Consider the following 21,367-nt stretch of genomic DNA (forward strand, 5'->3'; position numbering starts at 1 on the left):
AAACAAATAGAAGCTTTCTTTTTGTAACTCCTTGCATAAGACTTTGAATTCTACAATTTTTTTTTAAAAGTATTACACTTACAGTTTTGTGTCAATCTTGCTACTAAAATTCTGGTCACTACCTTCCCTCTAATTTGATGATTTCCAACCAATGTTATCATCACATTACAACTCAGAGCCAGTGATAATATAAACTTGGCAGTCAAAATCCTCCAAAAGAAGTAGGAGCAGAATTAGACCATTTGCCGCATCAAGTTTGCTCTGCCATTCAAATATCGCTGATATGTTTTTCAACCCCATTCACCTGCCTTCTCCCCATAACTCTTGATCTCTTCACTAATCAAGAACCAATCTACCTCTGTCCTAAATAGACTTAATGATTTGGCCTCCACCGCCTTCTGCAGTGATGAGTTCTACAGATTCACCACCCTCTGGCTGAAAAAATTCCTCTCATCCCATTCCAGGTTCAGAAGGAGTCAGCCTGAAGGCAGATCTGGGAGAAATTTTCCCGGAGTGGGTATCAAGTCAGTGGACTGACACGCTCTGAACCTGGGGGTAGTCAATCAGCATAATTAACTGCTCATTTTGTCAGCTGCTTGGGTACATCATTAGGAGAGACGTGTCTTGTGGTGATTTACCTTCAGCCGGTGATGGGGCCCCTCCAAGGTCTCTCACACATAGCCTCCTGATCCTGAGCTGTCATCATCAACCAAAGCTGTGGACTCATGACAAACCTGAGGGAGGGCCTGCCCTTCACAAGCATGATCTTGTAGCCAGTGGTTTGCATAAACAAATCTGTATATTCATCAGACAATGTTCACCTTGTAACAGTGGTGGTGGCCAATTCTGACAGTGGAACTGCCTTCCTTCCTGGACCATAGGCCTTCTGATTGTTCCCAGCCATGATCAGTTACATTACCACTTCAAGGAAGATCTTCCCGGTGGACGTGATGACAGTGTAGGGTAAAAACCAAAAATGATCATGGCATTTGATTGTCCCTGAAAATGCACTAAGATCCATTGAGTACATAATATAAAGAAGTGACAAGGAAGAAAAGATGTATTCATTGCATCTTTAGGAAATCCCTATGTGCCTATCAGCCAAGGAGCCTTTTTTTAAAATAGCGTGTTCACTCTTGTAATATAGAAAACAGACAACTTTATGCACTCAGCAAGTTCCAAATCTGGAAGATTCCTTAAATGATTACATTAAAACAAAATGACGTAAGTTCAAGCTTGTGCAGGGTATTTAGATACCAACAAAGGAAAGTAGTGCCTCACTTTAATCCACCCAAACCTGTTCACTTACACAGAGCTAAAATTGGACCTGTACTGTGAATGCAAAAAAGATTAACCCTGCAGCAACTGTATACTGTCTCCATGCCAGCCTTCTTAAAATCTCTGTTAAGGAGCTATGCTGCTGTGACCCTCCACAAGATCACCTTGATGGTTTTCAATGATTAATTTTGCACTGCTGATCCTTTTACTGTGTTGAAGGTTCATTAAATAGCTTTACTAAAATCCTTTTAGGCTAGTAGAGAGAGAGAGAGAGAGAGTCTGGAGGATTGATAATGGGAAAGAAAAAAAGAGGTTTGAACAGTAGTTGGTGTCTGTCTTCATGGAAGAAAGATAATTGAAAATCCAGAGGTGATAGGGCAGGATGAGCTTAAAGCAATCACCATCACCAGGCAAAAGATGCTGGGAAAACGATTAGATCTGAAGGTTGATAAGTCATTAGGACTGGGTGGTATGCATTTCAGGGTCTAAAAGAAAAAGCAGCACAGATACGAGATCCATTTATTATAATGATCCAAATTCTGGAAGCGTCCTAGTGGATCAGCAGATGGCAAATGTAGCACCTCTGTTCTAGAAAGGAGGAAGACTGAAAGCACATAACCATAAGCCAGTTAGCCTAGCATCTGTCATAAAGAGCATGCTGGAATCCAAGATGCTTAGAAAATCAAAATGCAATTGGGCATAGCCATGATAGATATTTGAAAGGGACAATATGTTGAACAAATCCATTAGAGTTTTTGATTAAGTAACAGTTGTGATGCTTAGAGGGGAACCGGTAGATGTGGTGCATTGGATTTCCAAAAGGCATTTGATAAGGCACCTCTTTCAGATAGGAGCACATAGTAATAGAGTATAAGGTATTGGCATGGCAAAGGATTGGTTAGCTTACAGGAAGCAGAGAATAGGGATAAATGGGTCATTTTCAGACCAGCAATTTATAGTGAGAGGAGTGCCATAGGGATCAGTGTGGGGTCCTCACATCTTTAGACTTTATATCAGTGACTTGGTTGAGGGAGTGGATCATATGTTAGCTACTTTTGCTAATGACACCAAGATGAGGAAGAAAGTAAGTTCATGGGTAGGTCGAGAGTCTGCATAAGGAGAAAGACAAATTGCGTGAGTGAGCAAAAGTTTGGTGGATGGAATATAATGAGGGTAAATGTGAGCATTCTGGCAGGAAGAATAAAATAGCAGAATACGATTTAACTGGAGGGAAATTTACAGAATTCAGCGTTACAAAAGGATTTGAGAATCCTGGTACATAAATCACATAAAGTTAGTTTGTGGGTACAGCAAATGGTTAAGGTGGAATGTTGTTGCTTATTGCAAGGAATAGAATATAAAATTAGAAATGTTTTAAGGCAATCATATAGGACCTTACTGAAACTGTATCTGGAGTACTGTGTACAATTTTGGTCTCGTTTTTCAAACAAGTAGTTCAGAGGATTTTCAGTCAACTCACCCTAGGGATGAAGAGCTTATCTAATGAAGAAAGGTTAATGGATTGTCCAATATTTATTGGAGTTTATACGAATGAGAGGAGTTTGTAATGAAACATATAAGATCTTTGCAGGTCAGGATTGGGTGGTTAGCAGGAGGATTTTTCCTTTTGAGGGAGAGATTAAAACTAATATAGTTCAAGTATAAGAGGTCTCCCTTTTTAAGGTCAAGATGGGGGGAAAGCTTTTCAATGAAAGGATCATTAGAGTGTGAAATTCTCTTCCCCAGAAGCTAGTGAGAGTTAAATCTTTAAATTTATTGAAGACTAAGTTAGGTAGATTTTGAAAGACGTGGGAGTAGGGCTTGTGGGAGGCAGACAGTAAAGTGGAACGGAGACCAAGATTCTTATGTTCCAAACTATCGATTCCATTGCTTTGAACTGATTTCATGCTTGAGGTCCAGAGAAAGGAAGTCCATTTTGTCATTTATTATATTTACAGCATGCTGATATTTAGGTCAAATAAAACCTACGGTTTATGTGAAACCATGCTACAACTGGAACTCTTTATTTCAAATTCACCTTCCAAACTTTCAAGACAGTTGTGTTGCCAGAGCAGTGGAAGATTGCAAATGTTACACTCGCTTACCCCCAACACTCCCACTTCAGATAAAGGGGAGAGAGATTAACCTGACAATTTACAATTCAGTCTGCTTAATATGAGTGTGAGGGAAACTTGATGAAACCACGGTCTGGCAGAAGAATCAAAAGAAGCTTGCAAAAGGCAATTAAATAAATACTTATTCAATTATAAAGAGAGAAAAAAAACTGTAGGTATACAGGAAAGGACTAATAACTGCAATTTACTGGATTGCATTTCAAATGAGCAAGCATAAAATTGATGAATTGAATGAGCCCCTTCTGTGCTTACTAAACTCTGATTCTGTAAGCAGACTGCTTTCAACCTGAATAAAAAAACAAAAGAACTGTGGATACTGTAAATCAGAAACAAAAATAGGAATTACTGGAAAAGCTCAGCAAGTCTGGCAGCATCTGTGAAGAGAAATCAGAGTTAACATCATTGGACCCAAAACATTAACTCTGATTTCTCTTCACAGATGCTGCCAGACCTGCTGAGCTTTTCCAGTAATTCCTATTTTTGTCTCTCCTGTAAACCTTCCACACAGTTCATTTTCATTACACTTTTTGCTTTGGAGAGGTCCTAAGAGATGTTTATGTTCGCTCAACAATCAACACAAACTGGAAATAAACTTTTTAAATGTAATCATAGGCAGCTTAATTAAATAATTATACTATTACCTTGAATATCTGGAGAAATTAGTAGCAGTTCAAGTTCAGCTGATGTCTGTTGACTGTAAAACTTAATTAGTTATAGCTTTTTCACATTGAAAGCCTGTCGCCTCTGCAGGAATGTGAGAAACAGTTCTTTCTGAACTTATCGTATATTTAGCAATTCTGTGTTTCATAGAACCTTCATAACATTAAAAAAACAAATTATCTTATTCATGATAAAGTTATCCCCAGAATTTGCTGAAGGTCATCAGTGGCTAGACTGTTTTACCTGCACTTCACTCAATCTAGTCTATTGCATTTGCTGCTCATAAGGTAGTCTCCCTGACAAAGTGGAAATGAAGCATAGAGTGAGTGACCGCTTTGCAGAACATCCATGTTCCGTCCACAAGAATGACCTTGAGTTTCCACTTGCCTGCCACTTCAACACACCACCGTGTTCCCTCTCCAACATCTTTGTCTCAGGCTTTCTGCAGTGCTCCAGCACACACTGGAAGAACAGCACCTCATTTTCCACTTAGGAACACCACAGACCTCTGGACTCAATATCGAGTTCATCAATTTTAGGGCTTGAAGCATCTTCACATGTGCTTACCCCAACGCCCACACACTAGGCCTTGTTATCACATCATCAGCTATTACTCACCAACCATTATTAGCCACTAATTGTCCATGAATAGTTATTCATTCTCCCACGGTGATCGTTATCCACTCCTTTGTCTGTTCATCTATTTTCTCTCTCTTTGAGCTCTATCTATACCTATCATTTACTCCTCAACCCCATCCTCCGCCCTATCTTCTACATAAAAACCAACATTTTCCTAGCTACCATCAGTTTTGAGGAAAGTTACTGGATCCAAAACGTTAACTCTGATTTCTCTCCACAGCTGCTGCCAGACCTGCTGAGCTTTTGCATCAAGTTCTGCTTTTGTTTTAGATATCCAAATCTGCAGTTCTTTCAGTTTTTCTTTTTCATTATTATTTTTCTGTTGCATCTTTTGGAACAATAACTATTCTTAATTGATTTTTTTTTTGTTTGGGTGACAATGAAGCCAATCATTTGTTCCTCATTACAGACAGTAAGATTGTCAGCAGTCTGAGCAACTAACAGTAAAATGCCTGTAGTATGTCTTTTGTTTAGGAACAAACAAGAAAAGGTATAAATGCAGCTGAATCACAAATCCTTCCTTTTGACAGCACCATTCGCATTAGCAGAAAAGGCTGGCATATGTTGCTGAACTTCTGTTTCCATACTGCCCTGACGTGTGCAGTATTTGCTGGAGGCATCAATCGCACAAAATACCCAATCATCTGCCAAGCTGTGAGTATTGCATTTTGTCAAGTAATTTGGGAATTCACTAAATTGGAGATCGAATGATAGAACCTGGCAATACAATTGGCTATCACTTCACTTGAAAAATAAAATATTGGTCGGAGGCAGGCCAGCTTCTATTATACTGTTCCACATTCCCTCCCCTTATGAAAATGTTTCATCATGTATTGTGTACAAAATCACATTATGGAGAGATAAACTTATTTTCGAAATCTAATGCCATTTCATTGTGTGCTTTTGTTTGCATGGTCTTTCAGAATCTGCTCATTGAGTACTTACATGTAACTGCAAACTGCAAGATTGTATGTTCGTCTTGAAATGAAAAATAAATAAATATCTGCTCATTTCCTCTTCTGAATTTTCTAGCTAAAAGAAATGATCATTTGTAAAGCTATTCTTATACAGAAGTGGCACTATTCTTAAAAGATTGAAATGAACTGCAGTAAATGTTCTTCATGAAATACAGATTGAGCAATGGCATAATTGAGTACATGATTCTAATTCTAATCTGAATTAACATAATGCAACATTTCCATTTAATTATAATTGGCATTTTCTTGCATTGTCCTGGAGTATTACTGATAACTTAAAAAGAAATGGGCATCAATTTGCATATTTATCATCAAGCAGACACACATCCCCTCTACAGCTGAGCTGACCTGATTAGGACAAGCAGAGCTACATCTATAGATCTTCCAATTAATGTGAACTAGAATCTGTAAGGTTGAAACTTGCACTAATATGAAATCAAAAGTGGACTAAATGAATCTGAAATGAAATTGGTGGCATAAGCATGTAGAGAAGTATTTTTGCTCCAATATAGGAGTGGGGCCTTCTCCATATTATGGAGAATATTTGTCATCTGTGCCAACTTGGCTTTGATTGCACATAAAACTGAATTGATCCAGCTCTTTTCATGGATTTACGTATGTCAAAAGTAATTTCCACAACAATTTAATCTCAAACCAGTAGTGTAAACATTATGGTTGATCCATTTGGTTTCCATTTTGATCTTTTGTCAAGGTGAGTTCTTCAAAGCATTTTAATCACTTTAACTACATTTAGTTTGAGTTTTCCTCCTGCAGCAAGCTGAAATGCTTTATTAACTAATGCCTTGTTGCATTCAAATATACTAAGAAAGTAATTATTTTAATACTCATATTAAGGCTTGCTTGTAATATTTATTATGAGTTTACAAGTCTTTTATTATAGATGTTAATTGCATATGGGAGTTTTTCAAAGACTTGATCGCCATTAAGCCCATAATGTATTATGGTCATTATGCCTTTATTAAACTCTCATTTTTTTTAAAGACCGCTTTGTATTTTTTCACATATACATTTTCACTAATAACACCAGTCTTGTTAAAAATCCCATATCTCCCTTTGCTTCACTCCTGTGAGATTCAATCTGTTTAGCAGGAGTGCACAATGATAATTGATTTGAATGATGAAACAAAGTGTTCCCTTAAGACCATTAAAGCAAAAGATGTACCATATATGTTAAGTCAATGATTGACATATATGGAACTTGATTAAAATTAAATACTATGCCCATTTGGCACTATCCCAGTAATTTCATATTGTTTCCCAAAAACCCTTTGAGCAAGGTAAACAGTATTTAAAAGATGGATTATTAACAGAGGATTTGATTTTGCTGCAAATTAGAACATTAATATATCAGTTCTTGAAACTGTTTTCAAATTCAAATCAAACAGGAATGAAAGTTTTCTTTTAATGCTAGCTATAAGGATTCTGAATGAAATTAATTTGATCATCTTCAACCCAGGAAAATTTCCTAATGCATTCTAAATTATTTTTTACCAACTTAATTTGTGTCCCTTTTGCAACCTCAACTACTGATCTGTTTTATTTCCATAACAGTTTTGTATCTCAACTCTGCTACTTCTAAAAAAAAATCTGGAATGAACAGTCTATCCTGTCTTTTGTAATAACCCAGCTCCTTTAAATTAAGAATCAACTTTATGCTGTTCTCTGTAATGGCCCTAGCATTTAAACATCATCCTTGTGTATGTATAACCATACCTGGCACAATACTCAAGTTACAGTAAGATTAGAGCAGTTTGAACACAATTCCTCTGACATATACTCCACTGCTTTAGTCATATATTCTACTGGCTTTGTTGATTGCTGCAATAATTTAACATATTGAGCAACAAATCTTCTAAGATCCCTTGTTGCCTTTCAGTTTCTTCCTTGGCGATTTCAACACCTTTGTGGCATTTTTTTTGCAGTAAACAGTGAAGTAATTTTCATTCTACACGTGTGCATGCCTGTTAAGTGCCTAATACTGACAAACAGGTGGATGAATAGAGTTCTCTTCCAAGCCTCATCCATCATCAGGCAGTGTTGTGGTTGAAGATGAGAATAAATTTAGGCAGTAAGATATACGGGAATTTTAAAGAGCTGAGATGTGGTTTCAATTCCCTTACCCATGATGGGCTGTCCCTGGTAACTCCTACCCCATCCATTGCATATGAACAGTAGCAAGACGGCAGATCCTGGATGTTTTTCCTCTATTCCACACTCCTCACTGCCATTTCCGGCACCATGGCTAGGAAGGTAATGTTAATGCTCCTGAACCCCAATGACTTACCTATGTGGGAGTCAGTGCCTGCCAAGGCATACAAGTGTGGAACACTATTGTTTTTCAGAGTACTTCTGTCTGTTTAACATCATGTCCTCTTGTGCTACATTGGTGATCTCCCAACATACATTTGGCATTTACCTCAGGACTGTGGTAGATGGTAAGCATCCCAGCAGGAGCCTGAATTGCCGATTCAATGAGCATCATAGAATCAGAGGCATGGGATGAGCATGCTGAGGTCTGATGCTGCCAGAACCTCGCTCGTAAATGGATAATCCTGGCCTTGGTAAGGAAAATGGCTAATTATTCAATTTTTACAGACCAAGATCCCATTGATGCTTATTGCCTCTCTCAGAGAAAATATGTACTTTGACAAAAGGAACAACAAGAAATGTCCTCTTCTCCAATGTATTGATGCTTTTGTTTTTAGAAGCACATAAAATTATTTCATTTAAAATAATATTTTTATAGTTCTGAAAATTGCATGTTTGGCAATACAAGTCCAGATGAGTCCACAAGTCTCAGCACAACATTGTGGGCCAAAGGGTCTGTTCTGTGCTGTACTTTTCAATGAATTAATCAGGTAGCTGGAAGAATTTTAGTGTTAGCTGCTGCTTAAAATGATAAATTACTGATATAAATTGTTGTGCTTTAGAAACATAACTATCCATTGGCTGGTGCAATAAATCTGCTGTAATATTTAGTAACTCCTGGTTTGCATTCACTTCCTATCACCAAGTTTCTGAGGAACATAATTTGTAGTTATGTGGGAATATTAGAAATGGAAAAAACATAATTGTTCAATTTCCCTTTAGGCTGAAAAGGCACAAGTGAGGTATACTTCATATCTATTTTTGTCATGGTAATAGAGAATTTCTTTCATCAGCTAGAATAATTGCTTTGGTAACTTTGCAAATCCACTGTTCACTGATGAAGTGCAAAGTGAATTCTATGTATTTCTCACATAGAGACAAATAAATAATCTCTCTCTTTGCTACTAGTTGATTGCAAAGGGACATTGACAGAAGTTTGAGAAGAACTCACTTTCCTGACAGGAATGGTAGGGGAAAGTTTATAAACAAAATAATAAACCTAGACTTGTGGTCTGAGAGTAAATTCAATAAATACACTTTAGTTGAAATTAACAGTGTTTTTCAAATGAATAACTACATATACCTTTATCAAAAAGTGAATGGCCTCTTGCTGAAGTAAATACTTTCTAAAGCATTTATCCTTCCTGATGTAACTGTCTAGTATGCAATATTGGATAGACTAATCATATAAATACTCTTGAAAAAATTGGGGTTTCTTTCAATGTAGGAAGTGAAGAATTTGGGCTGAATTAATTTTACCCAAATCTGTGACCAGCTAAAATAGCCATAAGATCCGAATTGCTCTTATATATAGAAAGAAATTCTTCATCTCTCATTCAACTTGGTCCTTGATTCCTGACATTTTAATTAAATCATAATGAAGTCAGAACTCTGTTCATAAAACATTCCAACCTTGCCTTTAACATCATCATTCTCTTTCTGTAATTACTGTTTGCTAGTGTAAGTTAACCTGCTCCTATGCTATGACCATGCATGTGCTATGCTATTTATCATACAGTAAATGTCCTATTTATAGATACTTTTAATATCATAGCTTTTAAACACTTTCCATTATTCTATAGTTTTAACAATTACAGAATTGTCCTGTTGTATCCTCGACAATTTTTAATCCATATCCACACATGAAATGACAGAGTTGTTAGCATTTTTACTATTTTCATATTTTGCTGTGAATTTGTTGTTATAACCCTTTTGGATTCATCAAATGTGGACCTACATAAATTAAATATAGAAGATAATATCCAGAAGTCATCTATTTTAAATTCTTCTATATTATTAATTAAGATGGATCAAGCTTGCACATTGACCTGCAGCGATATGCAGCCTGGGGAACTAAATACAGACATTGAAGCTCCTGTCAGTTCCATATCTCACACGAGATACGATTCAATTTCCATTCATTTTCTAAATCTTCTGGGTCCAAAGAAGAAGCTCCGTGCTGCTTAGTGAATTTCAGTTTTTTGCAACAAACAAATTTTGCTGCTTCTCCAGACCTAAGAATATTAGAATCTTACGTAGAAACCCTGTAATGCTGATAGGGGCCATTTGGCTCATCGAATCCGTATCAACCTTCCAACAAGCATCCTACTCGGACTCAACCTCATACCCTCTCCCCGTAACCCTGCACTTCATATTGCTAACCCACTCAGCCTGCACATCCCTGGAAGCTACAGTGCAATTTAGCATAGCCAGTCCACCTAATCTGCATGTCTTTGGATTGTGGGAGGAAACTGGAACACCTGGAGGAAGCCCACGCAGACACGGGGCGAATGTGCAAACTCCACACAGACTGTCACGCAAATCTGGAATCAAACCCGGGTCCCTGGCGCTGTGAGGTAGCCGTGCTAACCACTGAGCCACTGTGTCTGTGCTATCAAAAAGCTGAGGTTGAAGCTTCCCATTTTCCATGATTTAAGGAGGCAGGGAGATCTGGGGAGAGGAGGAACTGTAGTTTTTGTACTTTCTTTCAGGCAGTCCATTCCATATAATAAAACTCACCTGGTAAAATTTGTCAGTCATTTTAAAATGGTGTATTTTGGTTACCATGTGTTCTGCCACTTGAACAGTTTCTCCTCATGTATTCTTTCAAAACCATTCATGCTGAGCATCTCTAACAAACTTACTCTTCTACCTCTCTTTTCTAAGGAGGACAATCCCAGGTTCTCTAGTCTCTCCACATAGCTGCTTAAATATCTAGAGAAAAGAAAACTACCTGCAAGTTACAATTGTTGTAAGAGGCAATAGAAACAATGACACATGAAGTATGGTAAATTTAAAAGTAAAATGTTGAATTACTGTTCATTTTTAAAAGCTTTTGATTGAATAGAATCCATGGTCTACAACTGAGTTTATTAAATTTTTGCACTTGAGGCAAGCATTTTGCAACCATGTGTAACTGTCCTCAAAGTTTACTGGAATGTGTGTTCACAAATATCAGAACTCATTTTGAAATGCAGTTACAAGTAATGGGTTGTGTTTGTTTTGAAATTATGCTGATTAAACTCCAAACCCTTCTTAGACCAATCTTGTCATAAACTCAGGTGAGAGGCGAGTCAAAGGGGATTTAACAGTGCCCTTTCAAGGGCAAATCTCAACTCATCCCAAACAAGACCACCAATGTAAGAGTGACATAATTGGTGGCAAGCTCTCACAGACCAAGAGTTTCCACATCCAAGGCCTCTGAGAACTTCAGGAGGCTGACATGCTGAGTAAAAATGAGCACATCAGGCTGTTGAGCTATTCATGATGCTTGTTTTGGGTGGCCAAGGGCAGGGATATAACACTTAATCCTCCAAACTGTTGAAGTCCTGGTCTGTTAAGCCCAGTGAGGGTGACTGTGAATGGTATGGGTTGACCATGGAAAGAGCTCAGAATCACCAATTCTTGGCTGCATTTTGCTATGCTCGGCTCCCAGTGCTGCAGGTCTTTGTATGGATCATACCAATTGTGATTTCGTGTCACAAATTAGAGCAGCTTCGAGCTTTTTTTGTCTTCTCTGAAAAGCAGGAACCTGAATTCCTGCAAAATGAAGTTTAAAGTAAGTAATATTCTTTTTGAAAAGCCGAGACAGAATTCTCTGATGATTTTCCAATCTCCCATGACGATATTAGCAGGAGATTGACAAACAGGTCTGAGAAACCTCATGAATAACTGATTTATCGCCATTTCTATGAGATATTAACCAAAGTTATGGCACAATGTCAAAAGACTCCCAGCAGAAATTCTTGGTGCTATTCTGTTTTTGGCTTCAAACCATGAGATATTTAGACTCACAGACCTCTTGTTTTTGGAACCTGTGACTGTTTATACCAAGAATCCTATGCATGAGGCCCCAGGAGATAAAATGAAAACCACAAAAACATAGATCAGAAATGCTGAAGGAAATTAGACTGACAAAAAATTAGGTATTTATCTGCCTGGCATGCATTAAAACCACCCTTGAGATTTTTAAACATTCATCATTATGCAGTCCAATAGTGACAAAATAATCTGATTTTATGATGTTAATCGAGGAATAGATATTGGCCCAGACACCAGAGATCATTCCTCTGTTCTTTGTTTTGAAGTAGTGCCATGGGAGAAAATCCAACTGGACCTTATTCCCCGTGAGTCATTGTTAGAGGTTCCTAGTCTCAGAGGTAGTCATTGGAAACTATACTCTCCGTGAGTCAGTGCCAGGGGATCTGTGCTCCCTGTTGAGAGTCAGTGCAGGAAGCATTGTAACACTGTACCAAATGGACATGGATAACCTGGATGATAATTATATTGGGCAGGGGAGATTGTTCTTTTAAATTTACGATAAGTGGGAGAGGAGCAGGCATTGCAACACAACCACACACACCTCCACCCCCCTCCCCCCCACCCTTTCTATAACGAGACAATTTAGGTTTTTGTAAGCTCATTAGAAATCTTTCCAGTACATGTTCCAATTTTCAGTAAGGTTGCTAATGTGGCACAGTGGTGGCAGTTTATCTCTGGGTCAGAAGTTCCAGATTCAAGTCCCACCTGCTCTGGAAGCCCAGGTATTTTCTAATTAACCTACTGGGAGATGTTATCTCAGACCTCTGGAGCAGTTGGGACGTGAACCCAGGCCTCCTGGTCCAGAGGTAGGGAGACTACTGGAAAACCAGGGGAATGCCTGGAAGCTAATGTTAAATATCCAAAGAAATCAATGGAAACCAATTTTTAGCAGCTGCCTGGTGTCAGACTAACTGCATGAAGGCAAGAGCCATATAATGGAGACAGGAAGAGTCCAAAAAATATCTATCAATAGCATGTATTCAAGCAAGACTGAACATGAGCCATGGTGTTGCGAACTCAATTCAGAGATTTGGGAGCAGCCAGAGCATCTTGATTGTAACAAAGGCTCATTTTCTGAAATCCCTTGTAAAGTTGATGACAATATACGGCTCTGAAAGCAGAACCTATCAAGAAGAGTGATGAGGCTCGAATAAATGAATTCGAAATGAAGTGACTCAGAAGGACGTGTGTCACGGACAGTCAAACAGACAAATGACTGGGTTCCTGTGAAAGCTGGTTTTCAGGGGAACTTACTTCAGGCAGTGATATCAAAAAGGTCACATACTGTAGGCAGGCCATGCAAAAAGGAGAGTATTTGGGGGGAGAAAAAGGCACAGCACCTGGAATTCATGCACACGGAATACCTAAATGAAATTGATGTACCATAAAAAATGTGGACTGGCCTCCCTGTGGGGTAAGCAGTGAGGGCAGTGAAGGATAGAATACAGTGGAGAAAGATTATTGAAGTCTGGCCAATCCTCTGAACAGGGATAGGTGAAAGACCAGTCAATCTGTCTACATCCAATTATATTACTTTTATAAAATTAAGAATTCAAATGTATAGCTTGTAATTTTTGGAAGCTGATGAAAATGATTGAATTTAAAAGCTATGTATTTTTCCAAATATATCTTATTGCCCCACCATATTTTATAAATTTATACTCCAAAATTGAACAAATTTTTCAAAGTCTGTGAGAAGATTTGTAGCTCGGGTGCTCGTTGTTGTGGTTCTGTTCGCCGAGCTGGGAATTTGTGTTACAGACATTTCATCCCCTGTCTAGGTGACATCCTCAGTGCTTGGGAGCCTCCTGTGAAGCGCTTCTGTGGTGTTTCCTCCGGCATTTATAGTGGTTTGTCTCTGCCGCTTCCGGTTGTCAGTTCCAGCTGTCCGCTGCAGTGGTCGGTATATTGGGTCCAGATCAATGTGCTTATTGATTGAATCTGTGGATGAGTGCCATGCCTCTAGGAATTCCCTGGCTGTTCTCTGTTTGGCTTGTCCTATAATAGTAGTGTTGTCCCAGTTGAATTCATGTTGCTTGTCATCTGCGTGTCTGGCTACTAAGGATAGCTGGTCGTGTTGTTTTGTGGCTAGTTGGTGTTCATGGATACGGATTGTTAGCTGTCTTCCTGTTTGTCCTATGTAGTGTTTTGTGCAGTCCTTGCATGGGATTTTGTACACTAAATATACCGACCATTGCAGCGGACAGCTGGAACTGACAACTGGAAGCGGCAGATTCAAACCATTACAAATGCTGGAGGAAAGATCACAGAAGCGCTTCACAGGAGGCTCCCAAGCACTGAGGATGTCACCTAGACAGGGGATGGAACATCTGCAACACAAATTCCCAGCTCGGCGAACAGAACCACAACAATGAACAAATTTTGTTTTGGATTGAGTTTTCTATTTAGAGAACTTTAGATTGAGTTCGCTATTTAGGAACCCTAAAAGCTGACCAGTCTGGATAAACATTGTCAATTTCTTTCTTCCATCATCCATAATCATGAAACATTTGCCAGCCTTGTTTTCTGATACACCAGAATCCAACCATATATTGTATGTGGTTAAACAGCTCTAGCTTTTGACTCATTATGTACAATTCCTAACGAATTAAAAGCCTCAAGTCTTAACTTTCCCTTTCTACTGTTCTCACAAAAAATATTATTTTTTCAGCTTCAAAGTTACACATAGTCATGACTTACCATGTATCAGTTCTGAAAAACATCTTGGAATGTAACAGGCTTAAATCTTAATTCTTCCTATATTCCAATTCATTGTTGATAATTGCACAATTTTAACTTAATCTCCATGTATCCCAATGAAATAAATGATTTCTGTTGTGTCTCTACAAGCCATATACCATTTTGCCATATATATTCATGTCAAGTAAAATATGGGGATTTTCTTAAGTTTTGCATATTTATTGATTGAGTGACATCATATCTTTTCTTCTGTGGATCTACCAGTGCCCAGATTTTTTTTCAACATTGTTTTGTAAATCAATGACAGTAAAATTGTGCTTTTTGATATCAATCATTTTTGACAAACAAATATAAATGGGCCAGATTTTCCTGTCCCAAATGGGGACAGAAACAGGAGCAGGGCTTTTAACCTGTCTGCTCCAACATCAGCACTCCTCCTGTCTCAGCTTGGACCTGCATGCCACCTCCGATCCAAATATGGTTCTGACCTTTGGAAAATCCCACTTCTTAAAAAGCCTAGAGCAGAGATGGATCTGCAACTTGAAATTGAAACCATCTTTGGACTTCTGCCTCAAACTGGAGAGCCTTTTCCTTATGGGAACAGTAAAGGATTTGAGTCATCTTGAGGTTAAGTCTGAGCACTGCATAATTTTAAGGACGGCATGGTGGCTTAGTGGTTAGCACTGTTGCTTCACAGTGCCAGGCACCCAGGTTCAATTAAAGCCTCGGGCAACTGTCTCTGTGGAGTTTGCACATTCTCCCAGTGTCTGCATGGGTTTCCTCTGAGTACTCTGGTTTCCTCCCACAGTCCAAAGATATGCAGGTTAGACGAATTGGCCATGCTAAATTGTCCATAGTGTTAGGTATAGAGGAATGGGTCTGGGTGAGTTGCTCTTTGAAGGGTCAGTGTGGACTTGTTGGGCCGAAGGGTCTGTTGTAGGGAATCTAATCTTATAGAATTGCTTTTGGTATCATGGCAGTATCAGCTTTTAAATACTTCTAATCAACCTGTTCAGCCATGAGAAAACACACATCTGGATCAGGTAGAACCTGAACCTGGGCCTCCTGGTTCAGAAATAAGGACACTACCACTGTGCCACAAAACCACTCCCCTCCTATAATTTTTTAAAAATTAATGTGCTCCGTATCAACCTGTTCAGAGATGTTATTATGTGCCTCTGGAGTAGACAGGACTTGAACCCAGCCTTTGCAGGTTAAGTGGAAGGCACATTACCTCTACACCACAAGAGCACTTCAATTGCAGGATATCCCCTGCTCATTATGAGCAACACCTTGAATGATTGTCCTCTTTACACAACTTGTTTTCGGTAGCTGACCTATATTCCCAGAATCAGTGCTTTGGACCTGAACTCACTGGATAAGCAATTAAACGTGTGTGGTCACTGAAGGAAACAAACTGGTTAGAATTTATCAAATTTATCACCGAAGTGACCCATTCTTGAGTAACATATTAAGGTCAGTTTTAAAAAGAAAAGAAAATAGTAGATTGACTGTAGTTTTCCATTACTGTTAACTGAATAAAATTCTCAGTTTTGTGGTTCAAAAGCCAATTTTTATAATTTGAATAGAGTTTCATTCAATTCAACAAAACAGACTTGAGTTTGCCCTCATAGCTTCAGCAATGTTAATCCCAAAAAGAAAATTCCATGCTTCTTACTTGCCATTTAACTCTTTCTATGCAATATCTGCTTTTATATTAGTGTAACCCAGATTACATAACAACGTCTCTCTTTCCCCCTTGACATAAGAACTGAATCTGTTGCTTCCAAACATCCCTTCAGGTGATCAGATTTAGAGGCAGACTAAAATTGTTACGTAATTGTCATAGATTAGAAAAATCCAGATAGAATTGGACCACTCTGAACAGTGATTCAGTCCTTACTATCAACAGGCTAAGAACAAAAATGTTTGTGTACATGTACATTTTAGCAATTCCCTTGCATTCGCACAACAATTTCATCTCCAGAACCTTCTGGTTGACCTTTGCCAACTGTCAAGAGAAAATGTGGAAAAGATTAACCTGATTGACTTGTCCATATCAAGTATCTTAAGAAAATCTAGTATTCATTACCTGTCTATGATTGTGATGTAACACCAATTTTAGAGTCAGCTACACAATTGGGTCATCTGGCTGAACTGTCCAATTCCTTCAAGATTTCTTAATGTATTTATTAATCTAATCACTCAAAATCCTTCTTCCTGACAGAAACTGTCCAGAGCCATTTTTGAACTATTTCATACCTTCTTGATCTATCTCTCTTGGTGATAATTTGTACATGTTTATCATTCCTCTATTGAAGATTTTTCTGGATTTTCTCTCATTTTTCACCATCCTTGCTACTTTATTTAATGTTTCTTTTTGTCAACAACCTGACATTGTCTCAACTAACTTTCTGATACAGTGGCCTGAATGTTCCCGGTCCAATAGGATAGGGTGAAATCTGGGAGAGCTAACAATCTGGATGGGAGAGCCGGTGGAGTAAAGCCTAAAACCTCCCCCAACCCATCCCCCCACCCACACACCCCCCCCCCCCCCCCCCCCCACCGCGCCACAGCAGTTTGCCAGCTGAGGCCAGTCCAGCATCATGGGGCCCAGATGAACGACTTAAACCACCATCAGGTGCCACTTCCTGCCCATGCAGGCATTTTAGTGCATCAAGAGGACCCGCTGCCATGTGTTCAAGTGCTGAGTTAAACCTTAGCAGCCTCCCAGTGTGTTCAGGGCTGTGCCCTTTTTATGGATGTCCCTTGGCCAGTATGGCATTCTCAGTGCTTCTGTTGCAGCCTGAAATGCATTGATTACAGGCCTGCCTGCCTGTTTGCTTGTCCCCCACCTTTCTATAACCAAAGGCACTTTGCTTTGAGAATGTCTCAGTATGAGAGACCCACCTCTCAGGCACTAGTAACACTGGTACTACTGAGCTGCCAGCATTAGACCAATGTCTCTTGTGGTGGGATGAGATCTTCAATGAGATAACAGCCATGATTGTCTTGCTTTTCCAGAACAGAGGTGGCTCCTGCAATGGGAGAAGGTGGACTTGATCCCCAGCATGAGAATAGCTTAACAATATAACAGCACGCATAAATGGTCTGAAAAAAACGTCGATCTGCTTTCAATCACTGCGAAAAATTTCCATTCTCAGCTCTGCTCCCTGCCAAATTCACTCATTCCAGTTTCAATCTTTCCTGCTTCTAATTAGTATTCCAAGTGTTCCAACTCTATTCCTTCCTTCACTCAATAGTTTTTGAAGCTGCACCAATCCAGATCTCTTCCATCCACTGTTTCTGTTGTAACCCTGAAGGAAAACACAGTAATAACTGCTGAATGAGGCGTGCCGATCTGCCTTATAGATTTCAAAATGGAGCAGCTGTGCAAATGGCACATTAATATTTTTAAAAATGCTGTTTTATTTTTACTATTTTGCTCCTCTAGGATGTAATTCTCCCTGTGCCACTTCTTTGAATTCACATTGTGCTCTGTGTTCAGGTCATTGAGGGGTGCAGAATGTAAATCTTAAAAGCAAATTGGAAGCACAGAGCAGGATCTAATCTGCCAAATCCAATCTTATAAAAAAACGAAAGAATTGTGGATGTGGAAAATCAGAAACTAAAAGCTGAAATTGCTGAAAAAGCTCAGGAGGTCTGCCAGTGGTGGAGGAGAGAAATCAGAGTTAACATTTCGGGTCCGGTGACCAGAACAAAATCGAAGGTTATGTTCCCTTTTTAAGATTTTAGATCAGAGTGGTGCTGGAAATGCACAGCAGGTCAGGCAGCATCCGAGGTACAGGAAAATCAGGATGAAGGGCTTTTGCCTGAAATGTCAATTTTCCTGCTCCTCGGATGCTGCCTGACCTGCTGTGCTTTTCCAGCACCTCTCTGATCTAAACTCTGGTTTCCAGCAGCTGCAGTCCTCACTTTTCCCTTTTTAAGATCATCAACCATAACATTGTGGAATTGGCAATGCTGGTCAGCAGTATACCCTCTATTCTTTTTCTTATTTCAGAGCACAGTCCTTTTGTGAAGAAATGCAGTAAAGAGGCAAACATATGTATGGCCTCCGCGGGATTGGAATGTCAGCTAGTCAGCTTAGAGGAAGCATTGCTTCCCAGCCCCCCTAGAAAAAGAGGCCAACATTAACTTCTCATCCCCTTGTAGCCAGACCATATTGAAGTCCACCATTTAATCTTAGTCTCCATTGTGCTATCCCACTTTACAATCTATGGACCCAGAATCTTGCTCTAACTATTCCCAATCTTAAGTTTTTACCGCCACTCCCCCATTGTAGGTTTGGATTGTATGACCAGTCCCTGATCAGACTCAAACTTAAGTCATTTTTTAAACATTCAGTCAACTTATGTTATAGTGATTGCAGAATTTATTAGTACTATTGAGATTTGATAATATCGATTCACTCTGTCACCACTTGGTGAAGAATTGAAAGCCATCATATCATAGCCATTGCCAATTCCATGAGCAGACCTTGCTCTGGATCTGTCTCCCATTCTGACCCAGATCTCCTCCTCCAGTCTGTCTGGTGCTAGCAACGTCCTTGCCTGATTAACAACCCCATATCAAAGGTTTTGGTGGTACATTTTACGTTCTGGTCTCCATCATCTTGTGAACTTTAAACTTTGATGAAAAAAGAAATGGAAGGCAAGACAAGAAACAAAGTGAGACAGAATGTAACTGACAGGAGGCAATAAAGACAAGGACTTGCAGGAAGGAAGAAATAGCATAACCTTCTATGAATTGCAACCCCCCCCCCCCCCCCCCCCCCATTCATTCTTCTAAAATCAAGTGAATGTGGTTCTAATTCATCTTTCATTTCTCTCCTCAAACATGAGTCCTGCCATCTGAGGAAACAGTCCGGTAAACCTTTGTTGCACTCCCTCCAGAGTAGAGCATCCTTCCTCAGATAAGGTGACCAAAACTGCATATATACTACAAGCATGGTCTTACCAAGGTTCTGTACATTATAACAAAACATTCCTGCTCCTTTTGCTATGAAAGCCAACGTACCATTTATCTTCATAACCGCTTGCTGCAACTGCATTCTTATTTTCAGCAACTGGTGTACAGGACACCAAAGTCCTCTTTCAGCTCTCTCTTTCCCAATGTATCGCCATTCAGATAATAAACTGCTTGTCTGTTTTTGCAATCAAAGTGGGTAACTTCACATTTATCCACATTATTCTTCATGGGCCATGCATTTTCCCATTCACTCAAATTGTCCCAGTCAGATTGAAGTATCTCTGTGTCCTTCTCACATTTCACATTTCCAACCAGCTTTGTGTCATTTGCAAACTTGGAGAAATTACATTTAATTCCCTCACCTAAATCATTAACATATGTTGTGAATAGCTGGGGGCCAAGAACTGATCCCTGCCGTACCCCACTAGTCACTGCCTACCACTCAGAAATAGACTCATGATTTGTACTCTTTGTTTCCAATCTGCCAACCAGTTCTCTCCTCCTCACTGCAGTACTCCCAATCCACTTTAATTTTACCTCTTACGTGCAACATATAAAAAGCTTTCTGAAACTCTAAGGAAACAACATCCATGGGTTCCCCCTTATCAACTCTACTGGTTACATCCTCAAACTTCCAGTAGATTTGTCAAGCATGATTTCTGCTTCCGAAATCCAATCCTGTCATTGTTTCCTAAGTGCTCTGCTATTAAATCTTTTACATTGGCTATTAGACAATAGGCATTGTTACAAAAAAGGATTTTATATCTTTATTTTTACTTTAATTAAACATAAACAATGCCAGTGCAGATTGTTTGTAATGTGTTGAATAGAAAGGTTTATCAGACATTGAATAGAAAAATGTTTTCCAAAAACACTGTTGTTAACACATAACAGTCAGTTCTTCTGTAATGTGATGGATGTGTTTGTGTGCAACCGTGTGTTATAAAAAAAATTGCGCTTCAGAAACAGTACTTAAAGTGTTGGTGATGTAATCGTGTTACAGCCAAAACACGTTTAAAAGGTTCATGCTTTAGAAACAATATCCCCAATTCATCAATTCTGTTACAGCAAATTTGCATTGACAAAATGTGCGTTACTGCAGAATGGCCTGTACATCAGCCTTCTTTCTGGGTGCCATTTTGTAGCCACAATGTTGACAGGTGTACAGAATCAATGATTCATCTATTTGTTCGTTGGGATAGCCTGGAAGAATATGTATGAAAGTTTCAAGGGCAGTGCATTAAAGTATTTTAGCTGAAAATTATACACTTAGTTTATCAAGTTCTGCTGCTATCCATTGACCACATAAGGATCATGAAATGAACTGTTTGTGATATAAATCAAGGATGTAGACTTTTATGTACATCCCTTCAGTACACTCTGTTCATTTGAATTATTGTAGTCGCAAACACACTGCCATATTTGCTAAAATCCAAAACGTCAGCCTATAATTTCTGGTGCTTGTTGGATGCAGAAAGGGATCATGAATCCAATTAAATGCAGTTTTTCTTTTATGCTAACAAGATTCTGTGAATACAATTTGACAAATCTTCTAATGAAGTAAGAATGCTAATTAAATACTAATATACAATAGTAAAAAACATACATGTAACCCCCCCCCCATAAAGACATCAAACTTTGATCATAATGTTGCACTCCTCTCAAGATAAAGTGACTGTCTCCTAAACTTGCTGGCTCTGAAAATGGTCATGCTATGCAACATTTTTTCTGGGGTCACGCTGGTCACTTCTCTCCAACACTGATTCTGCTGAAGTT

General features: G+C 39.0%; 1 protein-coding gene across 1 annotated transcript in view; it reads left to right on the plus strand.

The window, feature by feature from the left end:
- Positions 1-21,367, plus strand: part of adgra1b (adhesion G protein-coupled receptor A1b) — a 530,861-nt gene that overhangs the window by 479,016 nt on the left and 30,478 nt on the right. Inside the window, exon 16 of the mRNA XM_072557678.1 lies at positions 5,243-5,366. Coding sequence (XP_072413779.1) covers positions 5,243-5,366 — 124 coding nt within the window. The remainder of the gene's footprint in view (positions 1-5,242; positions 5,367-21,367) is intronic.

This window comes from Chiloscyllium punctatum, chromosome 38 (assembly GCF_047496795.1).
Source record: "Chiloscyllium punctatum isolate Juve2018m chromosome 38, sChiPun1.3, whole genome shotgun sequence".
NCBI classification, from domain to species: Eukaryota; Metazoa; Chordata; class Chondrichthyes; order Orectolobiformes; family Hemiscylliidae; genus Chiloscyllium; species Chiloscyllium punctatum.